At 38.1% G+C, this 27,864-nt stretch overlaps 1 protein-coding gene across 1 annotated transcript in view; it reads right to left on the minus strand.

The window, feature by feature from the left end:
• MIPEP (mitochondrial intermediate peptidase) overlaps positions 1-27,864 on the minus strand; it is a 64,254-nt gene that overhangs the window by 31,381 nt on the left and 5,009 nt on the right. Inside the window, exons 3-13 of the mRNA XM_066313074.1 lie at positions 27,612-27,700; positions 26,546-26,632; positions 25,537-25,600; positions 23,644-23,826; positions 20,896-21,052; positions 20,432-20,480; positions 19,730-19,790; positions 19,020-19,072; positions 4,748-4,901; positions 3,731-3,808; positions 2,539-2,743 (exon numbers count right to left, since the gene is read on the minus strand). Of these exons, the coding sequence (XP_066169171.1) occupies positions 2,539-2,743; positions 3,731-3,808; positions 4,748-4,901; positions 19,020-19,072; positions 19,730-19,790; positions 20,432-20,480; positions 20,896-21,052; positions 23,644-23,826; positions 25,537-25,600; positions 26,546-26,632; positions 27,612-27,700 (1,180 nt within the window). The remainder of the gene's footprint in view (positions 1-2,538; positions 2,744-3,730; positions 3,809-4,747; positions 4,902-19,019; positions 19,073-19,729; positions 19,791-20,431; positions 20,481-20,895; positions 21,053-23,643; positions 23,827-25,536; positions 25,601-26,545; positions 26,633-27,611; positions 27,701-27,864) is intronic.

The following is a 27,864-nucleotide window of genomic DNA, read 5'->3' on the forward strand; positions in this document are numbered from 1 at the left end:
AACCAGACTGTAGCCAAACTGGCCCTACATGAAACACCAAATCTATTTAAGTGTCCTAAACCTAAATTAAACTACAATGTAAATAAATCTCTGCCTTAATCCCATTCACAGTTACAAGTTTTAAATTCCATCTGTTTGTTGAGCTTACTTATGCTTTATATTAACCTTGCTTTAAAATAGCGAGTCATTCATTCAAGGAGCACTCTTGCAGACTGAAGATGTGTTCCATGTAAGTGTAATGAGGTAATAACTTAGCTGTTCCTATTTCCAAAAAGCACTTTCCCAAGAACCTTATTCAGTCTAATCTTAATCAGTGTCTTACCCAATGGAAGTTTTTAAAAAGTGTAACACATTGCCAAATCAAAGCTGAATTTCTAATTTCTATATTAAAGTCAGCAATGTAAAAGCTGTTGCTTTCATAGTGGACCCACCGGGTGATCACCTCAATACCTGTCTGCCAGAGACAATGCCAATATTCAGAACTAGTCTTAAACCCCAGAATGCTTTTACTAGTTTTTGAAGACTAGTCTTTGTAATCACTTCTTTGACGTCCACAAACCTTTCTCTAGTTTTTAATCTTAACTTATAGTCTGTTTACACTCAATGATTCAGACTGATACTGCTCTTTAATACAAATAGCATTTATCACACTGGTTTTTACCTACTAAATTGAGAGAAACTGTATTCTCTCTGAGCAATTGTTATCCAAAGGGAAGATAAAAGTCTAAGAAACTATCCATTCTAGCTCTTTCTGTCTGCTGCAGTTTAAATTTACCTTCAGACAAGACACACAAAAAGAACATGCCCAAACATTGCATGACGTTTCACCAGCACCTTTACCATTCTAATACTTACTGCTATTAGATACAGCTCTGATGTAATTTCAAATCACACTGGACCTTTTTAAAGACACATCAGCTATATGCACTTCTGCACTGACATAAAACTGTGATTTTGTATGTCCACTACTGCTGAAAAACCCATTTGATAGCAAAAATTCTCCTTATATTCTGAAAATGCATGATCTGCACTGTGTAGTTCTGAATTAAAGAAAAGTAAGGCAAGAAAGAACAGGAAAGATGTCAGATTACTCAGCTCATCTCAACTAGAATGTCAAATTTGCTGTTCTCACAATAACCTGTAGTCATCTTGTTTCCACACTTTACCACCCTTGTGTTCCATGTTAGCAGACAACCCTGAGACAAGCCCTTTTGATTGTTACTCATTCCAAATTCATAAAAAAGGATTCTCTGCAGAAACACCACCACTGACCTCTAACCTCCAATGCTGCTTTTGCAATGCTAGATCCGGAGTGAAGTCCTCTGGGATGCAGAACTGCCTGGAGCTAAGACAACACAGAAACCATACACAGGGACTCCTGGAACATCTAAGCCTCAAAATTAGCCACTTCCTGTCCCTTCAAGAGTTTGACATACAGATACACATGATTCAGTACAAGAGGAGAGCTCACACCAAAGGAGCTATTTTGGGCATGTAAGTATTCCTGTAGCTCAGGATGAGCAAGGCTATATGAGTGGAAGGAGCAAGGGAGTAGCTGTCCCAAAGACTATACAGCACTTACACTGAAGGAATTACGCAGTGTTCATCTGTTTTAAAAACTTCCAGTAGTGACATAGTTATGAAACAGCTCAGTCAATTTTAATTTTAAATGGACAACTTAAAAAAAAAAAAAAAAAAAAAAAAAAAAAAAAAAAAAAAAGGCATTTTGCCACTAGGTGCAAAGGTGTCTATTGATAGAACATTTACTCTACAAGGGACACCCCTTTGTATCACTAGCATAAAAATGGTAAAACATACTAAAAAATAATTATTCAGACAAGGGAGTTACAATCTCATCTGTTTGGCTGTCTTGTGTTGTTGTTTATTTTTTTATTAAGTTATCTGCACTTCAGATTTCCAGCACATTATTATAAAAAAAGAGTATACCAAGCTATTTACAGGTAAAAAAAAAAAGTAGCACACTAAGGACCCTTAGCCAGCATGGGTATTTGACCTGTTTGCTACATCTGCAGAAGGTTATAGAAGCCAGAGACCTGCCAGCCAATACCTTCACTACTCTTTGTAAGACCTAATTTACTAATTTTCCTTCACTCATTTTCCTAAATAATTTCTAGCCCAGGATTCATTGTGGTTTTACACTAGGTACAGCCTACTTTCCAACCTCCAACTACTCCAATGATTATAAACTCCACGTAAGACAAGTTTGCAAGAGTGGATACCACCAATAGAATAAAGATCAACAGTACATAAAGAAGAGATACAAACACCTAATTCTTATTAGGAAAAAAAATATTCAAGTGTTGTTTGGTTGAGTTTTACATAATATCTGAGGATCTGACACTGTATTCTCAAATCATCAAGGGTATAGAACTACTAACATGGCGGTCATTTTTAGGTTCATATTCTTTTTATTCTTTTGTTTTGTTCTGTCTATTTTTTAATTTTCTTTAATCTATTCCTTTTTTTGGAAATGAAATGTTTGACTAAAACAAAAAATCACTATTATAACTTTCTTACCAGTGACATGTTGGTACCGAGTTCTTCCCAGCATAGAATGCATAGCATGTCCCATTTCATGGAAGAGATTCTCCATCATTCCAGGACTTAGTAGTGTTGGCGCCCCCCTTGCTGAATTGGGAAGGCTCAGCATAAGAACAACCACAGGTAGCTGGTACTCTCCGTTTTCCTTTAGCCTGCCTCCTCGAACTGTGAAGTGACAGTCCTTTGCAAGATAAAAGCAAACATAGACAGCCAATGTCACAATATGAATGATATTAAAACAATTATTAAATTAAACTGAACTCTTAAATAAAATCTGAACATATACTCAGTTACACAAATAGAATTCAATAATCATTAATGGTGTTGTTCAATAGCAGCGCTGTTTCTCCATCCTTATTATATGCTTCAAATTCATAAGTAAATTAATTTATTCCATAAAGGAAAGACTGTGTTGCTTTTAGAAGATAAAATTATTTTTTATGGTTTAGAATGATCAAAACCATTCAAATTTTCTAACAGGTATCACTAGTGCCAAGAAATTTACTGATACGTCAAATCCATAATGTATGGATTAATTTCTCTCCTCAGCCTTCAGCAGTAACTTCTTTATCAAGTGTACCACACAGTACTAGTATACTGTGAAATACTAGCAAAAGAGAGTTATGTATTAAACTAATGTAGATTTAAAGTTTGTCCACTCATCTCTTCACTGAAGGTGGTAACTTGCAGATACTTCTACTGAGTGAAGTGTCTACTGTACTAAATCCTGTTGCAAATAGGCACTAGGTAGTGACTGAGCCACAACAGTTAGAACCATCTACAGTTTTAAGGAGACTTTAGAATAAAAATTAGTTGAGTGTAAAGATTAGAAAGTGGAAATGTCAGACTGCTTCTACTTGTAAACAGTAGGCCAGAAAATAAGTGTTTAAATACCTACCATTTCTCTAAGCAGAGTTCTATGACATTTCATAATAGCTGTCACTCTGTACCAGAGTCTGAGTTCAACCTACTGGGTGATGTTTTTTTTAAATGAAAGCTTGCTCTGAAAAATATTTTACCTAAACCCACAAATGAAGTGACAGACATTCCCTGTTTAAATTTATTTTAAAATGAGGAAAGTTTTACTAACTTACGGAATGCAAATAGCACTAATGCTACAGTTACTGCTTACATAAGACCCAAGCTGAAGTCAGATCATAAATGTTACCTGATGTGGTTTATCAGGTCGCTGGAAGAAGTCACAATAGATGTATCCTAGCAAACCTTCAGTTTCGTGAACAACAGCCTGAAGAAAAAGAGAGTTTCATTTCTACAGTGAAAGCAGTCATAATGTGTAAATTGAAGACATAAAATTCAAATCCTAAGAATTTTAATGAATAAATAGCAAACTAGGAATAATTAATATAAAATGCATATGTAATTTTAATTGAAAAAAAATGTACAAAATTCACATCTTGAAACTCAAACTACAGACATTCCTGCATTTCACTCAAAACTAGCTAGTCACAGATTAGTAATAAAAGTACCTTCTGTGTTAAAAAAGCACTGTCTCTAGTGCCCAAATGACAAACAGAAGCTGATTTACCATGGAAAAAAACCCAGAAAGAGTAAGGAGTAATTACAAATGGATCCACAGCGCATAAAGAACAGCATCTCTTGCTGGAGGCTGAGCAGTGGAGAAGATCTGGCAGTGAATAAATGTAGGAAGACAACAGAGGAAGTTGGGAACCCGATGAGTAAGTTATTAGCGAAGTTTTTATTTCCACCCTCCGTTGAAAAGAGGGCAGAAAAATAAAGTAAAAATCAACCTCAAATAAAGATGATTTACAGAGTGAAAAAAATGAGGCAAAGACACATGACTGCTAGGACACACACCTACAGCATTTCAGTCATCTATGGTCATCTACAAATTGAAACTAAACAAACTAACAGGGCTCATTCAGAAAGGTGCAGCCATAATTTCCAAACACAGAAACTGTTTCTGATTCAGGCATCCTTGACACAGAGCTATTATTGAGGCCATAAAATACCGAACACCCAAAGGGCACTTAAAGATATGATAAAGCTCTTGAGGTTTTAACTTCAACTAAAATTAGACAACTAGCTTGTGTTTTTGATAGGTATCCAAGTAATTTTTAAAAAAATTTTGATTCATAGCTCACAGGAACACACTATCTTGTTTATCTTCCCTTTGGTTTCAGGTGCTGGGAACAGGAACACTTACCAACTTTCGAACATCTTCAGACCAAATCTCTCCTCTCTTTGTCTGTTCAGCATAGAGAGAGATCCCTAAGAGCTGACTGAACAAAGAGTTCAAACCTTCCATGCATGCCCCAAGAGAGAAAAATGGACAGTACAAGCCAGGATCAATGTTGTACCTAAGGGAATAAAAGAATCCCAAACCAGTCAGTCAGCAGAGCCACATAAACTACAATACTCATCTTCAAGCCACAGGATGTCACAAAATACACCAGCTCAACCCAAAGGCCCTCAGTGAGCATGTTTGGTTTCATTTTTCAAATAGTGAAACAAAATTACAGGCACGGCACTTTGCAGTACCTCAATTTTTCTTATATTCAGATCTGGACACCAAATTCAACAGATGTTGACTATGATTTTTAGAAATGTGGTGAACATGTAGCCCAAACAGACCATGGCAACATGATGGGTGGCCAAGCAGTGGCTTTTGATACTCAAGAGGCCACTGGCACTGAAGTGCCTTTCCCATGCCAAGGCTGCATCGTGTGACTGATCAGAAAAACAAGCTGGCTTTGGCTGTGGTGTAAGCTAAATCCTCAGCTAGGGCAGGAAACCGACTGGTAAGCACTGCTGACTTTGCAGTCCTGCCTTTCACTGCAGCAACAGAAACATTAAGTAGACACAACCACCTCCCACACAAAAGTCACACCTCAAGCTCTGGGGACTCTTTTGAACCATGCAGAAAATATCTTACAGCTGTGAGCCACCTGAAAATTTTAGCAATGTGACACAGGTTTCAAACATGCCCAAGCTTCCTAAGCCTAACCTCAACCAACTGTGTTCAAGATGCACAGGAGACACTCATAGGGAGAAAGACATCATACATCTGCATGCATGCATATAAACTGAGAATGAACAAAAAATTCAAAAAGTAGTTCGGAGACGTATGCAGTCTGTACAAGGGTTTACACTCCCTGAGACACTGACTCTGAAAAGTAAACACACTACAAGTGTATCAAGCAAATAAATGCTTTGCAAAACTACACCTTTCACAAGCCAATCAGCACCACACAACTCTTTTGAGACAACAGTAAAATCAGAAGTGGAATCTGCTGGTAGTTGTGTGTGCACCCCAAACAGCAAAAACTACTCTTGCCTCATTTCATATAAAAAGCCCAAGTGTTATTTTATACCATTTTCTAGGGTCTCAAAGTAAAGACTGTTTAACTCTAGATAATCAGACAGTTGCTGAAATTTAAACACGCATCAGCTAGACTACAATAGCCGGACACCAAAGATGAGAAGCATGCTGTTCTAAGGCCTGTGATGAAAAGGCTTAGTTACAGAGCAGCTGTGAAAGAGCCAGCCAGTCACTACCCACACACCTACCCTTCCTTCCCACTCCCACAGAGAAGACCTGAAAAAGAAGCCCACTGGGGATACTTCATTTGCCAAAATGCTGCTTACAACTGCAGCTCTGTCACTGAGTTGTGAGGCACAGCAGGGTGGGGTTACTCCTCTAAGCCATGATATGGTGAAGTACAAGATTTTGCTTATTTTCACACCACAAATGCAAGAAGCTAAAGCCAGAGTATTCCACTCTATTTTAAACTGTACTAGAACACAGAAAATAAAACAGATTTTGCCTCTATCATACTGACACACTTTTTGAAGAACTTCACACTTAAATTCACATGCATGCTTCCATATGCATGTTTTCCTTCGTACTCAAAAAGTCATTACGTCCAAGGAAATGAGCTGGATATAAATCACTTTAGATCAAGTTAGATAAAAAGACTGAAAGCAAGTATCTAAAAGAAAGCAGAAGAGATGAGCTAATTTTCACATAAGCCACAGAAATTTGGAGTACAAAGGACACTGATTGACAAACAGAGCTCCCCTTTCACCCCCAAGTACAGAATTACAGAATATGTGTTGAATATCCAAAGAATTTTTAAGTCATTAAATCCTAAGAACTGCAATGCCTTCAACAGTGGTACTTTTGGGAAGATTTTAGCAGGTAAATCTCAAATGTCTCCACACTTCTATAGAATCACCCAGTGATCACCTTCTGCCCAGACTGTTACCATGAAAACTGAAACACAAGTGCTTCAGACCTCCTGATTCTGCTCTGAAGCTCTCCCTGCACACAGATTACAAGACCTGTTAGAAGAGCCCTTCTTTTGGCAGAAAATCATAACAACCTCCATAATAGTTTAAAACTGGTTTTTGTCATACCACTTTAAAATCTTGTACTGTCATCCTACATGCCACTATGAGTAGTAAGCTGAGTTTTCCATTTGCAATTCAAAGAAACACTTCTTTAACTAAAATCTGGCTACAAAAGTAGTGTCTTAATACACACCACAGACATGCTCAAGTGGTTTCATTGCACAAGGGCTCTTTGCAGGGCTTTTTTGCTGAGTGCATTTCAATCAGTCCTGCCAAAGCTATGCTTATGTGCAAAGCCTGCACACCCTCCTCCCGCCAAGACATCCAGATTCATCCAGGGTTCCCATGCCATTTCCTGTCTGCCCAGTGGGAGAAGCGAGACAAGTGTATGAGGTATTTCGAGAAAGAACTCATATGATACAGTACTACAAACACACACTTCAGTAAATTAAGATTTCATACTACTAACAGCTCACATTCATAATAAAACATCAGATTTTCACAGCTGCAGGAAATTAAAACTCCCAACAGTGTAACTCTCAACAGCGAGTTCAACCGCAGGATAAGAGAACATGAAAATAATAAGAAATTAAAGAACAGCACCCTTGAAAACATTCCACGAAATTAGATAACTTTTACACAAGATATAAGAAAAATCAAAAGATGTGTAGAGACTGCTCAAAACTTTCTAAAGAGCAGAATTTTTTTTGATGGACCAGCCAACCCTGGAAACCGCTTCCAAGTATATGGAAGACAAGAAAGTTACCATGAGCAGCCAGCATAGATTCACCAAAGGCAAGTCATGCTTAAACAACCTGATAACCTCATATGATGAAATAAGTGGCCTGGCAGAAAAAGGGGAGAGCAGTGCATGTCACCTCCTTGGACTTCAGTGAGCCCTTTGACACTGTCTCCCATAAGATCCTCACAGAGAGCCTGTCAATGTGTGGGCTGGATGAGCAGCAAGAAAACTGACTGAATGGCAGGGCTCAGAGGGAGGTGATCAGTGCCACAATGGCTACTTGGAGGCCAATGATCAGCCGTGTGCTCCAGGGGTCACTACTGGGCCCAGTCCTGTCCAGTCATCGGCAGGTAACACCAAACATCCAAACTGAGAGCAGTGGCTGATATGTCAGAGGGTCCTGCTTCCAGCCACTGTGACCTTCACAGGCCTACAAGATAAATCGGCTGACAGGAACTTCAAGAAGTTCAAAAAGTTCTCCCCTGCACCTGGGGAGAACAACCCCAGGCACCAGAATGTGCTGGGGAACACCCAAACCCAGGAGAAGAAAGGAGTTTTGCAGACAGGGACCTGGGGGTCCTGGTGGACACCAAGTTCAACATGAGCCAGTGAGGGATCCTTGCCACAAAGAAGGTGAATGGCATCCTGGGTGCATTAGGAAGAGCACAGCCAGCAGGCTGAGGGAGGTGATCCTGGTGATCCTTCTGCTCCACTAAGCACTGCGTCCAGTGTTGAAACACTGTGCTTGGCTCATCAGGAAAACAGAGACATGGCCACACTCTGCAGCCTGAGAAAGAGAAGGCTCAGAGGGATCTTAATAAGGATTATAAATTCCTGAAGGGAGGGTGCAAAGAGGACAGAGCTAGGCTCTTCTCAGTGCTGCCCAGCGACAGGACTGGAGGCAGCGGGCAAAGAATGGAACACAAGATGTTGCATCTTAACATCAGGAAACATTTTTATCCCAGTGAGGATTAGCAAGCAGTGGCACAGGTCACTCCAAGAGGCTATGAAGTTTTGCAGCTTGGAGATACCGAAAAGCTGCCTGGACATCATCCTGGACACTCAGCTCTAGGGGACCCTTCTTGAGCAGGAGCCTGGACCAGATGACCTCCAGAGCAAATTTCCAACCTCACCTTTTATGTGAAGATGTCCTGTGGAACCTAGGACTAAGGACACACAGCTGCAATATGAGATAAATTCCAGCTTTATCAGAGGAAGACAATGTTCCATACTACCTGCAAAGGATTATGACACTCACTTGAAATACTGGATTAATGTGTTTGCTGGAGGGGTTGAAGAAAACAATCTCTGAAACTAAGTTTTGTTTCATTTCTGTCAAAAACACAGATACATACTAGCAGAAGAAAGCAATGGTATTTCTTCATGAATAGAACAGCTGACACATATATACTGCAGGGGGAAGATCAATGCCTACTTCTGCCTCATTCTCAGCACTCTCTGAACATGCACAATGTCCTCATGACCCTATCCCAGGATAAAAAGGATGGGAAGAAGGCTTTCTGATAAGTATTTTGTAACACACTGTCACTATCCTAAGTGGGGTGAGGGGTTGGGATTGCAGCAGGAAATCAGTCTGTAATAGTTTTGTCCTTTGAAAAAAGCATGATACTTACCCACCTCCCTCAGAAAAATAGCAGTAACAGACTGCAATGCCTTAAGGCAAACTCCCCACAGGACCTAGCCCCCTACTCTGGATAATGTTTGAAAATGTCACAATCTTGACATTTTGAGTACAATGAGATCCTGATGAAGAAACCACTTTAATAAAAACTACACAAAGTTAATGTCAGTCCCTTCTGGTAGAACATTGTCAGGATCAAACCTCTCCCACATTTAATGGAAGATGTGTGCTAATGTTCTTCTTGGCAATAGAAAATCTAAAAAAGTTCTGGAAAACTACATTTTTTTTATACAGAATGCCAGAACAAAAATGTTTCTGATCTCAACTGTCCATTTCTGCCTTGCCTATTACACCAGTGCGCAAAAAAAGATTGAAGCTGAAGTTATTGAAAAATCCTCAAATACCACAAGTGTCTTATGCCACAGTCCCAGCACTGAAATTAATTTTGGACACACGTGGCAGCAGTCAGTGGAGATTATTATACCTTAAACTATCTGGAACCCACTGTTTGTTTGCTACCCAGTGCAATGTCCTAGGAGTTATGGAGAAAGGGGTTAAAACCCATAATATAGAGCAATTATCACAATCAGATGGTAATAACCAACAATATTTCAAAATGAGTACTGGCTACTGAAAAAAAAAAGCTACTCCTCCAAGAAGTGTGTAATGCATCTTCAAAAACCTTTGTCTATGTACCAGTCTATATCCACTAAGCAGTAATCATTCCAGACACCAAAACACAGACTCAACTCCCAAGTTTTGAATTTGGTCCTACCTCATACATGAACTCTATTTTCACAAATTAAGTACAACCGACTATAACTGAAGAAAACCTAACCCCAAACTTGCACTGATTCCAGGAAAACTTTCTCTTTGGGCTTACTTAGGAACAGCAATTAGACAAAACCTCAGCCATCTGAAACTGATGTTCTACAACCAAAACCTCAGTTCTTGGAATTATTACTGATAGATCATCTTGCCTTTCAGTGGCAAAAGCAAGCTTATGACTGACTCTTTTCTGAGCCCCCACATTCAAGATTTAATGCTACTCACTGAAAAATAAAAGGTGAAACACTAGGTAAGATTAGAGGACAGTGGAGAAAAGGGAAGAAATTGAAAGATTTGAGCTTTCCACAGAAATAAAAATACTTGATGAACAGAACAGCAAATTCTGCAATCTCTACTAGATCTCTAAAACTTAAATCTGGCATATGGGTGTGGATAGAAAAGTATTTGGAAGAGTCTACAAAGCAGATGTTCCCTTGTTGAAGATTCCTGGTTGATTTCAGACACTCAAATGGTAGCACTCATTAGCAACTTCATTGTTTCCAGATGACAAGAAAAAAAGCATCTGTTAGCTAGCAAATGATTACCCAATCTCAGTTACTGACAGCTTCATCACGTTAGTGGAACTCCAGGAACACATTTCCCAGGCACTGTATTCTGGCATTCAAATTCATACCAATCTGAAAACATGGTAACTCAACTCCTTGGCAGCAGTGGGGACTGTGATTATGACAGCAATCCTAACTTCTCTTCCCTCAGTCCTTTGAACGAAAATTCTCACGCTCTTATAGGGTCTCAGGCTGTATCTTCAAAACACACTCTAACCTCGGCCAGATTTTCTAAAAGACCACAAAAAACTTTAAGATGAAGACTTCTCTCAATGCACTCCTTTGGCATTTTAAATTGCCCAGTAACAAAGACAGAACTTGTCTGTGTAGGATGCAGAGCCTCTTTGAGGGCTGATCCAAGACTGTAAAATAATTTCTCCTGAAGTTAAAGGAAAAATTCAAAGTTCCTCATCTTCTATCCCAAGTGTATCGTGCTTCTGTGATCCTTTTTTTTGTTTTTTTCAAACATGAAACCTACTGTATTTGTAAATGCAGACTAAAACCTACCCAACAAAACCCTACCAAAACCAAGGCATTCCTGCCCTGGCAGTGGGTTGGATTAGATTATCTCCAGAGGTCTCTTTCAACCCCAACAATTTTGTGATTCTGGGATTCCTCTGCACATTACTTTTCAATCGACAGAATGAAAGGACAATAACTTCAGTTAATGAATTAGCTGATACTGTCTGACTCTACATAGGAGCAGAATTTCCAAAATGCTATAGTTTAGCCTTACACTGAAACGCTCACTAGTCAGAACAAAGCAATCTTCATAATCTACATGTTAATAAATGTTGATGACCCTACTGTGCATATAATTATTTTTATTATAGTACATGTTAAAGTGGCAACCATTCTAAGGATCACCTTATGCACAATTTTCAAGTTGTTATCAATTGTGAGCTTGAATAGTTGTACAGCTTTGTGCTTTCTATTTAGAACAAACAATAAAAAACTGACATAAAACTGCAAGAAGCAGCTGCTTTATTATGAGCACACTCTTTGGCAAGCTGCCTCCACATTTATTCAGACAAGCTATGATTTTATCTCCAAAAGGAAGTGCACTCAAGTATTTTTGGGAAAAGGAATCAGAAAGGAAATAATCATGACCTACACTGAACTACAGTAACAGACACTCTGCTACCAGTAAATTTTCTGCTAAGGGTTACAGCTACTAGGAGGAAAGGTTAATGTTCTGGAGACAGACAGCATTTAGTGACAATAACTACTGTAAAAAGAGCTGGAAGACAGGTTTTCTCATGTGCTCTAATTTGCAGCCCCAGAAGAGCAGATAGACAGAATTCAGCAGGGAGGATGACGCACATGGCAGAGTAACATCTCCAGCAAAACACTGTACTGCTGTCTCCAAAGCCAGCAAACATCGAAACATAATTACAGCACTTCCTAAGGAAGAAAAAAGATTCAGGGCAGCTAAGCAAGCAAGGGCAAGAATTGAACACCCTGTCTGGGCAACCCTTTTGCTTAAAATGTGAGTTCTGGGCCTTAGAATGCCTATGACACCAGAGAAGGGCAGACACAAATATTATAACACTTCCAAGCTTAATAAAGTATCAATTGGAGGTAATTAAAAAGTCTAGAGCTCAGCTATGAGTTTTTGCTTCTTTCTGGAACTTAGACTTCCCTGACTGACTGCATGTTGTATATCTGAATCCTAAAAGGCTGATGAGCACAGCATTTTCTATGGGAATATGCCTTTGAAAATGCAGGCCAAAGAGACAGATCTCAGATGGTGTTAACTTTGCAGAGAGCTATATGCTCCAGTCAAAAAGATTTCTTACCATATAACATTTCTTCTAGTGTATCTCAGGTAAAAAACCACACAGGTACAGATTGATTTTTGATATTTGCAATTTGCACTGCTACAAAAAGATTTTTCCAAACTACCTTTGAACTTGAGCACATAAAATTTCTTAAGCCATTAAGTGAAACAGAGAGGATCTGAATGCAATTGTGGAAGAACAGGAAAAGGAAATATCAAAACTTTTATCCATTACAGACATACACACACCCATCAGAAAACACAATGATTAATCTAAAAGACGACTTCCTGAAATCAAGGATTTTGTACATGCCTAGATATTAATATTTTTAAAGGTTGCTTTTGGTTTTGATGTAGTAATATGATATTTATGTTTAAAAAGTAGACACTGAAATACCCTGCACAAATCAGTAACAGCATCGACAAATACATCCATGAAGTCCTCTACAGTGGAAAAGAATATTTTCCACTGTGCCAAACATTCTGTTAAGCTGCTTTGACTTACAAAAGATAGAAATCAAGACTCAAAGAGGTCCCTTTTATTGTGATAATGAAACTTAAATTATTTGTCTCTCCTGTAGACATGCATAACTCTCATGGTTACATATCGAAAACTGTAAAAGATTGAGACGCATGAACATAATTGGTTTGCTCTGCATTCATTTTGCATATTCCAGTAACTTAATTCACTCTGAACATCTGATTTCAAAACGTCAAAGCATTTGTATTTATAACAAAGCCCAGGAAAGAATAAATTTTTTCTCATATACTCTGTGTCACAATGCAGAGCTCAGTAACTTTATGAAAAGAAATCTCAGTACCCTCCTAACAAAAGTAGAAATATCAAAGAAAGCTGTAGTTTCTTTAATGTAAATTGCTGCTTTTTATTAGAGGATAAACTACATTTAAGAAATCCAGACACTTTACTTTCACAGTTTGCAGCCCAGCAGTATTTTTAAGAGAAGCAAAGCAGCCAAACCAATTAAAAAAACAATTATAAAAAGAAGTTAACTGACACAATGAGGTTTGGTTATTCTTCAAGAACACCAGGCTTCAAACAAAAAGGCTGTGCCCCTGTGAGAAACAAAGATGTAGTATGTGATTATAAATAATTATTTCTAAGCTTGCATGACTTCACTGAGTCTAAATAAAATGCAGACTCCTAAAATCACTTTCATTTAAGCTGTATCTATGGAATGAGGCTAAGACTGCTTTGTGCAACACGACTTTCATCTATTCTATTGAGAATGCTTTTTATAAAACTGAACATTAGGGATATTTGAATCAGGATCACTGTTCTTCAGAACACAAGCATTCAGACTCTTAACAACTGCAGATTAGCTGCCAGGCAAAAATTCTTATTGGTGGCTATTAAATGTAGTCCCTGATATATCCTGACTTCTTGGGGGCGGGGGGGGTAATGAGGAAAATTATTATTCTGTTGACATCCACGAAAATATAGAAGGCAAAGTTAACTATCTCTAACAAAACAGATCCTGTCAAAACTTTCAAAGAAACTTGAAAAAATCTTGTTAATGAAGATAAAAGGGAGATGAACCCCTCAGGTTAACTTGAAGAGATCAAGACAAGGAAAACCCCTTCCAATTTTCATTACATGCCAGACTATGAAACCTAATTCTTTACCTAAAGGGAGACTCTTAACCATGATTTATAGAAAACTCTGGATTTCTTAAAAATAATAATAATAATAATAGAAAGCCTTTGTAGTCTCATCAACCATAAAGCAGCACCTGTATTTCACATTCCTTTTTTCTTTCTGTTAATTGTACTTCCTAGAATATTTTGGACGAGGTCAAGGAGTAATTTGGAATATTGGTATAAACACTGCATGCAACTTTTAGTGTTGACTTAGTCTTCAAATCAACAGTTTCTTTGTTCTTCCACAATGTTTGAATAAAGAAATAATCCTTGAAAGCTGAATTTTGTTTCACAGCAATGCTTTTCAATAACTTTCAGGTTTCCCTCCAAAAAGCTTAATCCACCAGCTTTGGTGACTGGCGAGTTAAAGTGGACTTTCCACACCTACATTAGTTGATTTAACAGAAGGTATGCTTGCCTAACCCTTCTCATAAATAGTTTGTTACAGAAAGTTCTCCTTCTCTCTGAGCACTTTGGTTGAAAGATTTCCTAGTAACATTTTGCATTATTTTTCCACTTCAGCTTTCAAATTGAACAGTCACAATTTTCGCACACATTCTGCAAAGGGTCTAGGGTATTCTTCCACATGGCATTCCTGAGAGAGAATAATCTTTCATAAAACTAAAAATAATTTTACAAAAAGCAGCCATGAACAAGTTTCTTTACCAGTAACTTGCCAACCTCAATATTAGTTGCAGATTTTAGAAACTTGTGAAACATCCAGTCACATTTGCATATGTTGGTACTGAACCCATCCCTCTGAAAAAACCCAGAAGTGGTGCCTACCCTCCCCTGCAGCCAGCATCAATGTACAGTCCCAACAAGAAAAGAGGTGATTTATTCCTAATTTCTGCTAAGATGACACCCCAAGGTCCAAAATGCCTGCAGTTGTCATGAGGGCTTCTCTTTCCTACACGTCAGGACACTAACTTATTTTTGCATTGATCTGTCATCCTCAAGGCTGGTCTTACTTCGTTCTGCAATCCCAAAGAAAGGGATTAGCACAGAGTCAGTACTCTGCAAGCACATCCCAGCTTCAAGGTGAAAAAAATCTGGGACATTTTGGCAAAAATCCTAACAGTGAATTACAACCAGTGAAGTCAACCCAGCCTGACAAGAACCACAGGTTAAGGAAGCAGGAGTCAACACCAGGAGTCAAATACACAAAGCTCACTGCTGACAGTTCTCAAGAACAGTTCTGCACCTCTGTCAGACGTGATTAAGCACAGCCAATCCCAGCTTCAAGGCAAATGGCTGACCTCAAAACGTCTCTCAGAGCATTTTGGGGTGACTTTCTGTTGTGTTTTTTTCTCTGACCCGGAAGGAGTCAGCAGGACTACCACATCTTTGCAAGATCAGGGCCTTGAGAATTACAGCTGCACTTACTGAGAAGTAATACAATTTAATTAATACTTGGGTACTTGTCTCCACTAAAACACAACATTATTATTTTTATAATATACATATTAGACATCTTCTTACTTGTTAGATGCTGAAGCATGTTCTAGCATTCACTGGTTTATTACCCTTAGCCTGCCAAAATCCTTGAGGTTCTCCTAATTACTCTATCTTCTTTTAAGATAGTACTGCCATGAATTTCAGACTTTTGTCTCCCGTTTCTCTTAAAAGTACATTTATACCGACATGTATTTTCCCAGCCTCTTAAACTATAGCTACAAAAACATTACACTGTCTTAAGTGTAGGTTTAAAGCCAGAGAGGCTACTTAACATAGTCTGGGGAAAAGAAAAAAAAAAAAAAGTAAAATATCCTGTTCCCATCAATGGGAGGCTTACACTTTTGAAGTAGGATCAAGTTTCCAGGGAAAAGACTTGGTGAAAGCTGACAGAAACAAAATTGTTGTGGCCGGGTTTAGACGAACAACCGCAACTCTGTGGCTTGAGTCTGGAGCGCCTCCTGCTGTTCGGTGGCCGAACAGCAGCAACGATGGTTAACGCCGCGGCAAGCAAAGACAAAATCCACCCCGATGCGACAGCAAATAGCATCAAAACTCTGCAGTCCAAACTCATGAGGGCATCCTGCCTCCTTCAGAAGTTAATATCTATCTCTAAAAACTAGTTATTACAAATCTAGTGAAGGAATTGTTTCCTTAATCCTGCTACGGTAAAGATTAAATGTATATTTAGAAGATAAAATACATCAATTTAAAATACACAGTATGCTGCAAACATAAAATAGACACATTAGAAGTATGTCATGAGTTGCAGTGTCATTTGAAATGAAGCTGGTCAAAATCTGGAGGACTAAAGAAGAATGGCTAAATAGGCCAGCTAAGAAACAGCAAACCTTTTCCAGCAGACACACCATCCCATCTAATATTTCTTGCACCCCCTAGTGCTCAGTTACTTAATCAAGAATTAAATCCCCATAGTCTCTTTCTCAGTACCTACATTTGTAAAGATAATCTGCATCTTATGTACCTGACAATACCTAGGAAGCTATGGGTCTGTACTTCAGCTGGAGCCGCAGTGACAACAGTAGTTCAAAAGGAATGCCCAAAAGCACACATTTGCTTCCCTTTTAACAAAAACGTTTTACTAACCCAAAGAAACAAGAAATTCCTATTACAAAAATCCACCATACAAACTACTACTGAGTCCGAAGAGAGACACAAGAGACAAATACATAAGCTATGCTCAGTGCACAGAACTACTACAAATGCAACCATGACACTTCTGTTGAAGACTTAAAGCTAAAAGTAAACTTCTTCCAAAAGGAAGAAATACTTTGAGAACAAAAAAAAACCATAATAGACTAAATAAGAACAGGAGAAGTGCATGACACTTAAGTGCATCTTGTCTGAAAATGTATTTTGTGATTCCAAGACGAAAAAATGAAAAACAAAATAGACAGAAGTAAAAAATAAATTATTTATTAAACTCATAAATAAAAAAAAGAAAAACAGTATTTTTTAAAAAAAAGCATTCAATCATTTTACCATAGAAAAAACCAAACACAGAAAACAATACCACTTTTCCTCAGATGGATAATTTAATGCTACAAGATAATTGGCTCAGTTAGGAAGAGAGTAACAACAAATAGCCGAAAGTCAAACTCCAGCCAAGCATGAAGGTGTGTCTTGCATGACAGACACCTTCCAGTTACAAAAGTGCTGAATTGAACACACCATAAGGTCCACAGGGCACTCAAGAAGGGACGTGGTCAAACAAGGTTAAGTACAAATACAAGATAAAGGATAGGAGGTTCCCATTTGGGTAACAGGGCATTTAGGGCACAGACATGACAAGGTATATTCCCATCCTCTGGTTGTTGTATGAATACTCTGACTCCTGCCTAGTTTCACTCATAAAGCACAGTCCTCGACACTATGCAGGGGAGAAGTGAATTTTACCTTTCAGAGTGATTGCCCAGTATCCAGCACCCTGTTAAACACCCACAATATGAGCGGAATAAACGTAAAGCCTTGTTCAGTCAGTTAGATCAAACACTTTTTCCACAGACAATTATCCAGAAAACAGGACCATGAAATCTACACTCTTGTGTTAAAGCAAGACAGTTCTGCACACAATGGAAAGGAAAACTACTTTTTTTCCCCCAGTCTTGTAATTTCTTGTACATCTACCAGAGACAAATAGTCCTGCCCAAGCTGGAGGGAGAAAAACATGGGGCCCCCAATCCCGCATTGTAATCAGGGAGGCCCTACATAGATTCAGGAGACTCTTCACACTGATCCAACCTCCAGATTTGATGCCTGAATGCAAAAAAATAGCAAAGATACACTGCCAGTGCCTAAGTCTCTTTTACCTGCAGCTCTCCCTTCACAAAGCCACCATGCAACTCCTAAAGGAAGTTAGGAGTTACTTAACCAGGTCTCCTACAAAGCTCCTCAAGGAATGGAAATATTTTTCTTTCTAATGCCATAAAGAGCAGAAGAATTACTTGTGATCATCAGCAACTCAATTCTGAGATGGTTAGCTGCATGAAGAAATCTAAGAACAACAGTAAGACCAAGGACAATCAGCATCAGAAGACACTCCTCCAGAAGGAACAAATACAGAGCTTTCTACACCTGATGTTCACCCTCATTGCACACATCAATTCTGAAAACAACCAGGCCAGCTGCTGGTAATCCTTTCATGCCATGTCTCTACTACCACAGCTTTCTGATCCAGAGTAAACTACTATTTTAATCAGATAAATCCAGTCTGTTTGTTTAAAAAATAAAAAACTGTAAATCTGCATTGAAGGGAGATTTTTTTCTTAAATCCCCTCATGAGAGCAGCACAATTTTCAATTCACTTTTCCAACAGAAACCTAAAAGGTCACTGCTGCTGATCTAATAAAGGCAACATGCAGGGCGTGCATCTCTCAGAGCTGACATCTCATTATGTGCAAAGGCCCTGTACACTATTTAAGTCTGTGTAAAGGATTTATTTCCCAGTCTTTGCAAGAGAGATAAGAATGAATTCTATCCACAAGCAGTGAGGATTTACTGAAGAAGTTGCTATTTCAAGTCTGCAGAGGGGGATGAAGCTGCACATTTGGGAAGAAGCACAATGAAGTTAAAATACAAAGAGTAATTGAATTGCATCCAATGTTCAAAATTTATTTTTAAACAGTACTACAGCCCAGCTAAGAACTAAAAGCAAAACAAGAGCAAGGATCTTCTATCTGTTCTTAAACTGCTCCATCCTCTTATCTTCAAAGAGGGCCAATACTTCCCTGCAAAACAACTCGGGAGCCAAAGACTTCTACAGGCATTCCATGCAGTAACTAAAAGTGTTACAACTCTCCCACCAGATAATATTTATTTTTTCATATTGAGGTCCATCTTCAAAGAAAGAAGCTCTGTTTGAATTGAGTACTTTCTTTGTCCGTATTGCAAGGACACTCATTTACATTACAATCAGGAACATAAGGAGCTTACCTCTCAGCACGAAGGACTCCACTGTAGTAGGGGTGATCCCATGGCATCAGCATCTGAAAGAGAATTCCGTCTTGTAATTACAATAATGGACAACAAGTGAACCCAAAGGAAAAGTTTTGTTTCACTTGAGTATTTTTGCAGTTTCAGCAAGCCACAGAATTTTAAAACATAATGGGAAACTGTCAGGGCTCAAACCAAAAATAGCATCATATATCATAACCTGAAAACTTTTTTAACATTTCTTGAAGATTGGTCTTCTTATTCAACTATATGATAGGACTTCATAGCAGATTTCAAGAAATACTATCAGTTCAAATAAAAAGACAGACCTAGAAAAGTAAGGCATTAAGAGACATTCAATGTAGTATACAAACTGGACTTGCATCTAACCTAAAGTACAGCCTTTATTTTTCAAATTAGTCAAATAATTCAAAGCAAAGTGATACTGCCTTTCACTGCTCTATGTTTAGGTTATCTTAGTATCACTTGGTATAAACCAATAGCTCTACTGTTGGTACTCAATACTCTAATACTCAATATTTGGTTTTAATACAGCAAGTAAATAGCCAGAAAGCACTTGAAGCCAGAAGAGAGAATATGTCTAATTGTAGTACATCTTGTACACTGAAGTAACTGTAGAACATGATTATCTCATACTATATTTTTCAAAAGAAACAAAATAGACAATCACATATGGAAATGTAACTTACTGAATTGTGGGGGTTGAGCTTCATTTTCATCTTTGTCATCATTTCAAAGTCTTTTTGAGTTCTGAAAAATATTTTAATGATGACAATATTATTAAAAGATTTTTGAGCAGTGAAACACAGTACATGATAATATTCCATCCTAATAAAATGTCCATCATCTGAGATTTATAGTATATAAAATGACTAAATAAAACTGCAGGCCCACATACAACAACAGAAAAACCTTTTCACTCCACTTCAGCCATTCAAGTCCTTTGAAATTCAGTCCCTCTTCCTGTGGTTGCACAGCTCCAAACATCTTCATTCTTACAATACACCCCTTTTATACCCAGTGCTGAACCTGTTCTGTGCCATGTGGAGATCAGGGTGGCAAGAGGGACAAACAGGGAAATTTGTTTATAGATGCAAACTATCTGGAGTTGTGCGTATGGCAAGAAGGCCAGAAGAGGTGTTCTACACTTCAACTTGGTCTTCTTGTTTGCTGTTCACTGTGTCTCTTGCATTCAGTCCTGGGTGTTCTCTGATCACAGACACAGAATCTATCCTAAGCAAATAGCCTTCCCTAAAAATTTTGGAGAAGTCTTGGTTTTTATTTCATCAGAGCACGGAATAAGCAGCACTGACTTACTCAATAGTGCACAAGTCCCCCAACTCTTGAAATAAAAAGTATGGTTAAAAAAAACCTTAGTGAAAAAGACATACCTTTTAGACAACTGCTCAGAAAGCTTCTCCAGAAATTGTCTTACTGTTTCTAGAAAGAAGGAAAAAATATTGAAATAATTTTTCCCTGAAGGATGTTAAATTTACATGAGAATATTCCAAACAAAAATTCCTTTAGATTTTTAAACTAACTACTCCATTGACATTGAAACATTGACATTATTTCAAGGGCATTCAGTACTATATTTACTCTGTTACATGCTGAGAAAATGACACATTCATAAACTAAGGAGTGAGCATCAATTCTGAACCAAAACACCAGACTGTCCTCAGTGAGTATGGTTATTCACAGCAAGCACTGAGAACAGCATACAGCAAAATGTAACTGCAATGAAACACTCCACTGGAAGAAGCATGTGTAAACTTAGCTAAAGAAAGCAACAACCTTTGACCTCATATGTTACACATTTGATTTCTTAACATGTCCTTCCATACATGCCTCATACCTGGAGTTTTGGCCATTGTTCCCTGAAGAGCCCTGTGGGCAAAGGTGTCGTAGCCAACCAGCTGTGCCAGGCTGTTTCTGCTTGCAAGCAGTTCCTCCAAACGAGCCAACTGCTGAGCATTGGAGTGGAGAAAAATCTTGTAAGCAGCTTCGCGCACCTAATACAAGGAAAAAAAAAAAAAAAAAAAAAAAGAAAAAGCCACATTGCTACAGCATTGCTACAGAGTAATTTTTAACAGAAACAAGTGATGCAACTGAAGATCTGGCATTAAAGCCCTATTTCACTGATATTGGTGGGAAAAGGCCTAAAGCCTTTTAACAATCCTAATTACAAATTGCCTGAATTACAGCTCTCTTACTCATTAAAAGTGGAATGAGGAAACACAGTGAGACAACCTAACAGATCAAGACTGCCCAAAAGGGTCCTGTTGCCTACTCCTATCAACAGTCTCTCATCAACTCTCTCTTTCTGACAACATCTGTGCTTTTCAGACCACTCTGTGGGTTGTCTTAACTCATTACAACTCCGGAAAATAAACCTAAATTGTTCTCTGCATATCCGTGAAGTTTGCTTATGGACAGATCTGACAAGAAAACGAGACAGGGCCAGGGGAGAGAAAAGAGAGGAAGAGAAAAACTATTTCTTTTCTAGCAGAAAACTATTAGCCTGTACATCTGCCCAGAAAATTCCTCCTTTTTCTCATATTTTCAGTTAGTTTGGGTCTTTTCATAACTGTGAAAAAAAAAACCTACCTGGAGACTTATAAAATTTGATAAAATGCTTTTATTTTTTACAAATTAATCACAAAGAATTTAATTTTCTACATGTGGAATAAGCTCAAGAAATCCAACAACTTACATTTGCCTTCATCTGAACTAAGCTTCTCTCTACATAGTAGAAGTGAAGGAAGAACTCTGGAGTGTTTTAATATGCTCCTGATCCTAGAATTTCCTCTAAAAGTCTAGGGAGCCACTGCCACATTTCAATCAGTCTAAATTAATTTTAAATTTATAACTTGAAATTAATTCTTTTTTAGAAAAACAACATGAACAATAACTAAAGTAAGATCTTTTTTCAGGGTAATTCAGGCAGATGGGACTTCATGAGATCTCTAATCCAACCTCCTGCACAAAGCAGAGACAGCTATGAGCTAAGACCAAGTCACACAAAGCTTTTCCAGTCTGCTCCTGAAACCCTGCACATACTGGAGAGACAGCATGACCTCACCATTTCACTGCTCGGGTTTCATCAGCAGGAAAAACTTCCACAACTGGCATTTCTCATCTCAACTTGTGCCTTTTGACACTTGTTCTCCTGTCATGCACCAACGCTGAAAAGCCGGGCTCTATTTTCCCCACACCATCCTTGTAGGTACTGGCAGGGTGCTGCCAGGGCCCCCCCAAACCACCTCTGCTACAGGGTGAACAAGCCCAAATCCCTCTGCCCTCCCTCACAGCGCAAGCACTTCAGTTACTGCCCATTTTGGTGTCCTCTATTGAAGACTCTTCCCTCAGTCTCTGAGGGAAATCCAGATGCTGTTGGCCCCTTTTGCTGCCAGAGTCATTGCTGGCTCATGCTCAGCTTGCTGCTCACCAACACTGTGGGTCTTTGCCACAGATCAGACCCAACCAGGCAGTGCCAGCCTGTCCTACAACCAGGAATTCTCTATTTCTAGGTGTATGATTTAGCTCTTGCAATTTTTTAATTATGCAAGACTGCCACTGAACCGTTATCCCAGCTCTAATACACTATGAATGTCAGCCTTGACCTTCAAGTGTATAGATTGCCCCTCCTTATTTGCTCTCTCCAGCAAATCTGGTAGGAAAGCCCTCTGTCATTCCCTCTATGTCACTAATGAAAGTGTTAAACAGGGACAGACCCCTGCAAGAACTCTTCCATTACCAGTCTTCCTGTAGGATGCATTTCAACCACTACTCCCTGAGCCTGATCATGAAATTAGTTTTTTTACCTATCTGGTTGCCCATCAATCCAAATTGTAATCTCCTACCTTGGACTAAAGTGACTGATGAACACTGGGGCAAAAGAAAATGATGAGCATCTCAGCCTTACCTGTCTGCTGCCACTGTCACCCACCTTACTCAGCACTGAGTCCATGTTTTCCTTGCTCAGGCTTTTAGTAGCAATGTAGCAGTAACTGCTCTTGTTGCTTTTGATGTCTCTTCCAAGCCACAACTGCAGCTGAGCTTTGACCATCCCAACATCATCCCTACACATGCAGGCAATGTTTCTACATTCCCCCTTGGACCTTGCTCCCACTCCACACATGCTACCTCTTGGAGATGAAGCTCTGTTAAGAGTTGTCTGCTTGTCAAGCCTGGCTCCTGATACATCTGTTTGGCTTTCTAAGGATCAGGCTGCACAAATACTGAGTATCTTAATACTCTTGCATGCTTGGAGGATGCTGCCTTCAGAGAACTACTTGCTTTCTTGAAATCCTTCACCCTTTGGAATTGCATTTCCTGAGATCCCACCTCTGAATAAACTGAAGTGTGCTTGCCTAAAATTCCAAATCTGCCATTCTTCTGCCTGCAGCTTTCAGGATCTGCATAGCCATTATTTCATACCTGCTACTACCAAATATGCCTTTATTACATTCTATGAAACTTATTCATTATTAGTAATAACAGCATAATCACAAACCACATGCATTTGCCTCACTAACAAGCCAAATAACTGATATGCAGTTCTGGTATAGAGGATACCAAAGTAAAGTCAGGGAATACAAACCAGATCATCAGGACAATCAGCATGCAGACCAGCCACTTGTAAGTAATTGCCTTCAGCTGTAAAATTATACCGAATATGCTCTGGCAGAACATGTTTGTCAATCTTGTTGGGAATGTGAGTTCCTATCAGAAATTCATTACATAAATCCAATATTCTGACATTGAGGTCGACTGCCTTTTTACGCTGCAAGAAAAATAAAGCACAAAATAACATCTTCAGGCACAGTACAAGCAGAACTCCAAGTTTCTAAACCTTAGCAGACTCTTTCAAAAACAAAGCAGAAAATACAGCACTTAAAATTATACCTACAGAATCAACAAAGTCATAATGCAGGGCAAGTCAACAAGATCAGATGCTCATAAAGCATTGAAATTTCAAAGGAAATGCCCATGTTCCTGCAATAAGAAAATGTACAGTAGAGTTCAAGCAGAATTGAAGTAAGTTTTGTACTTTGTAACTGATTGCTATGTAAAACACTGAATTAAAAAAAAGAAGCATCTTTGAGGGAAATATCCTAAAATAGATATAGAATTAAAGTTCTTTTTTTCTTGTTTGCATTTGTGTTGTTTTCTGAAGACCATAAACTATTTACAGTATTTCAATCCTTCTCTTAGGAGTTTGTGATTTAGAGTTTCATCACCATCATTACAGTATTACACACATTTAATCATGAAAGATTTGCTTCAGTGAACATGCTCACATTAGTAGAGTGTGGTCTCTATTGTCTGTGTGTTCATGGCTCAAAAAAACAAACGCTGAGGGTACAGATACAATATAACTTGTAAAATCCAAAGAATGACATAACGTGATCTCTGTCCTCCCATTTCCACCCTTTCTCTCAAAAATATATCTTTGAGTTTCATTTCAAAAAGCAGAAATTCTCTGTAGCAGAAGTAAACTTCAACTTCTTCAACTATACTTCAACTACAACAGGGAATGATTTCTAAAGTCTTAAATAAGAATTGAAAAGAAACACTGAGCAGCAAGCAAGAAAAGTGTGATAGGCAGGGGAGTAAGAGGAAAACGTGCAAAAATACGTGAAATTGTAACAAAGGAGGTGAAGCACCATAGAACCAATAGTCAAATCAGACATAAACCCCAGAGCTGAAGTTTCAGGGTTGCTCTATGGACAAAGTAATTGTAAAAATATATTCTACTACCATTTTCTAGGTCACAAAACACCATCAAAACCATGATCTTCAGAATAACTCCATAGCATAAATCTGGTAGAAGAGCTTTTGGATAGATCTTTTTGGAGGGGATGACTCCAACGAACAAGGAATTAATTTTATACAATGACATGAACTATGAACAGACAGAGCATCCACACCACAAAGCATGGTGTAAGCTGATAGGTTTGGAAAACCCATCCCTAACTACTGCAAAAGTATGTAAAGGCTCCAAGACAGGTAATCAGACCATGCTCATATATTCAATTTTGAACAAGATTTACAACTTCTGATTACATGAGCAGCCCAGGAGTGCCCCTGAACACACAACTGATCCCTTCTAACACATTCCACTTCATTAACCCGTCATCAAAGGTGCACGGAGTGCTGCTTTTCCCTCTCTGTAAAGATGTTGCTCTGACAGCTGAGTAGCTATTTTAAATATCTGATGCAGACACCAAAGAAAATAGGATCCCAGGACTTGCTTTTAACTCCTCAGAACAGAAAGGAATGATGAGGACCAAACTAAGAAGAACTACCAACCATCTAAAAACTATCTTTAGAAGTGATTTAAAAATAGACAAAATTCATCACTTCTATGGTGACAAAATTCTACACAGGACAAACTGACCCAGAATCACATTATTTCACATCCTTTTTATTTCATTATCTGGTCTTTTGTAGACAGACAAATTTCTGTTCATACATTGTAGCCAGAAATTACCTTTTCTTCATCCAAATGAATGCCACTGATCTCAAAATCAAACATAAAAAGTTCTGCCACTCGCCTAAAAATACAGTAAATCCCTGTTAAAATAGCCTCATTTGATAGCAAACATAATTTTTAACAGATTTTGCCTTAGTAGTTATTTGTTTCGTGTCTTTCACAGACAATAATGCCACAGTTATATGCACGTTTTTATTAGGGACAAAGATTTCCTATGTTTTAGGTCCTTAACAATTTACTCAGTGAGAAACAATTTGTCATTTGTTCTTAGTTTAGTCATCTGCTTTGAAAACATCCTTCAAAATAATTCCAGTACCTTAATCTGTTCAACCAATTTGTACAAATTACAATTTTAATTTCCTTTCACAGCTTATTTATCCTAACATCAGAAAAATCTAACACCCTTGATCATAGTGAAAGAAGGAAGAAGGAAAGAACCTATACATTAAGCTTGTCTAACCACGGCATTGAATAAATAATTCACAACCACAACTGCATAAATAGTGAATAAAAACTATTACAATAACCATAAAGTAACCTTTTCATAAACATACTGCTAATCTGATTTTGAAAAATATAAACAAACTTCTATAAAGTGAAATCAAGTTATATAGTCTGTTCCCTAATTTTATTCCTAAAAATATTGATATATACACCACAGTATATAATTTAAATAAAAAAAAAATTATTGAAGAAAATCTCAAGTTTTCATTTTTTTGTTCTTGCAAGATGTCAGTTATTCAGCATAAATATATATATTGTGCTCTACAGTCACAGACACTCTCCAAGATTACACAACTACAAACCTCCTAATTCCTGTGCAGGTAATTTTGCAGTGACTAATAAATTAGTAATGGAGATGTGGTTTCTTTTCAAAAAGTTGCATTTAGTAATTCAAGAAAACATAAAATATAAGTACAATAAGGAACAATATATACCATCCAAGAATCTAAACCTACAAGATTCTATTTATAATCTATAAAGATCTGTAAGCATTAATAAGTACCTGGTTTCTGGATCTAAGGAACTCACTACGGTTTCATCAGCTAGCACACGTCTCAGACTCTGACACAGTTCAACATCTGTATTTAATCTGAAAAGATACAGAGTAAAAGAATCATGCATTAGCAACAGACTAATATTTCAGTTTCTTGGCATTACTCATTCAAAGGCAGTATTTAGTGAAACAACATTAAAAGCCAAGGACTGTATTTTCAAAATGCTTTCTGGTTCACAACCACTGTTAAAAAGTAGAAAATTTCTATACAGACCATGTGTGGACAAACCAGCATGAAAACAGGTCCTGTGCATCTGACAGAAAAATACTTTTGGACATATTTTGTGGCAATACGAGCAAGTCTAACGCCTCTTATTTTTTTATGAACAAAGATAATCATGGTGAGAGCATAAAGGTGAGAGAACAGTTTTCTAATCCTTACTTTGAAAGGACTCCCTTAAAGGAAAACCTGTGCTCAAATTTGCCATCAGATAAATGTGCTGCTGACTGCCACTGGGAGAGACTAAGAGCTTACCATCCCCAGAACATTTCCACACACCACTGTCCCCATGCAGATAACACTGTGTCCATTAGATTTGCTGGCATGTTATCCTGCACTCCTAGGTGGGATATGGTGGGCAACAGAACACGTGCACAGAATAGTTTATGAGCCTCTCAGGGTAACATGTGAATAATTTCTTACAAATTTCATATCTGAGGTGGAATTCAGATATTAAAGTCATATTGATATACATGGTGTGCCTAATCAAAGTCCTGAGAAATCCACTTTCAAGCATTTTACATCCACTAGAGAATTGTCTTAAGTTCCTAGAAAAATGCCACCTGAGCCTCTGATGGACTTCTGTGACACGGAGTCATAAACTGCAACTAAAATAGAAAAGTCTTTCATGAGATACTGTAACAAAACGAACCCCTTAAATATCTGTAACAGAAGACTGACACTCTTCCCATGCACAAATATTTTTTGATGACTGCTGTTTACTTAGATGATCATACAGTAATTTTTAAAGCTGCATATAGAAATTGAAAGGAAAAAAAAAAAAAGAAAACATACTTCTCTACCATGGTACCAATGCTCCTGCAAGCTTCTTCAGCAGCCTCTCTGAATGCAAAGTCAGGGTGGGCAACTTTTACAAAATCAGCCTAACACAGTGGAAGAAGAAAACAGTGAGGCAAAGAGACAAATAAAAAGAAGACAAAAAAATATTTTTTAAAAAGTAAAAAAAATTATAAATAAATTGCGTTCAAGCACTTCCATTTATATTAACATTTATTTCTACCATTCTATGCAATCATTCCGTAGAATT

Source organism: Sylvia atricapilla, chromosome 2, assembly GCF_009819655.1.
Source record: "Sylvia atricapilla isolate bSylAtr1 chromosome 2, bSylAtr1.pri, whole genome shotgun sequence".
NCBI classification, from domain to species: Eukaryota; Metazoa; Chordata; class Aves; order Passeriformes; family Sylviidae; genus Sylvia; species Sylvia atricapilla.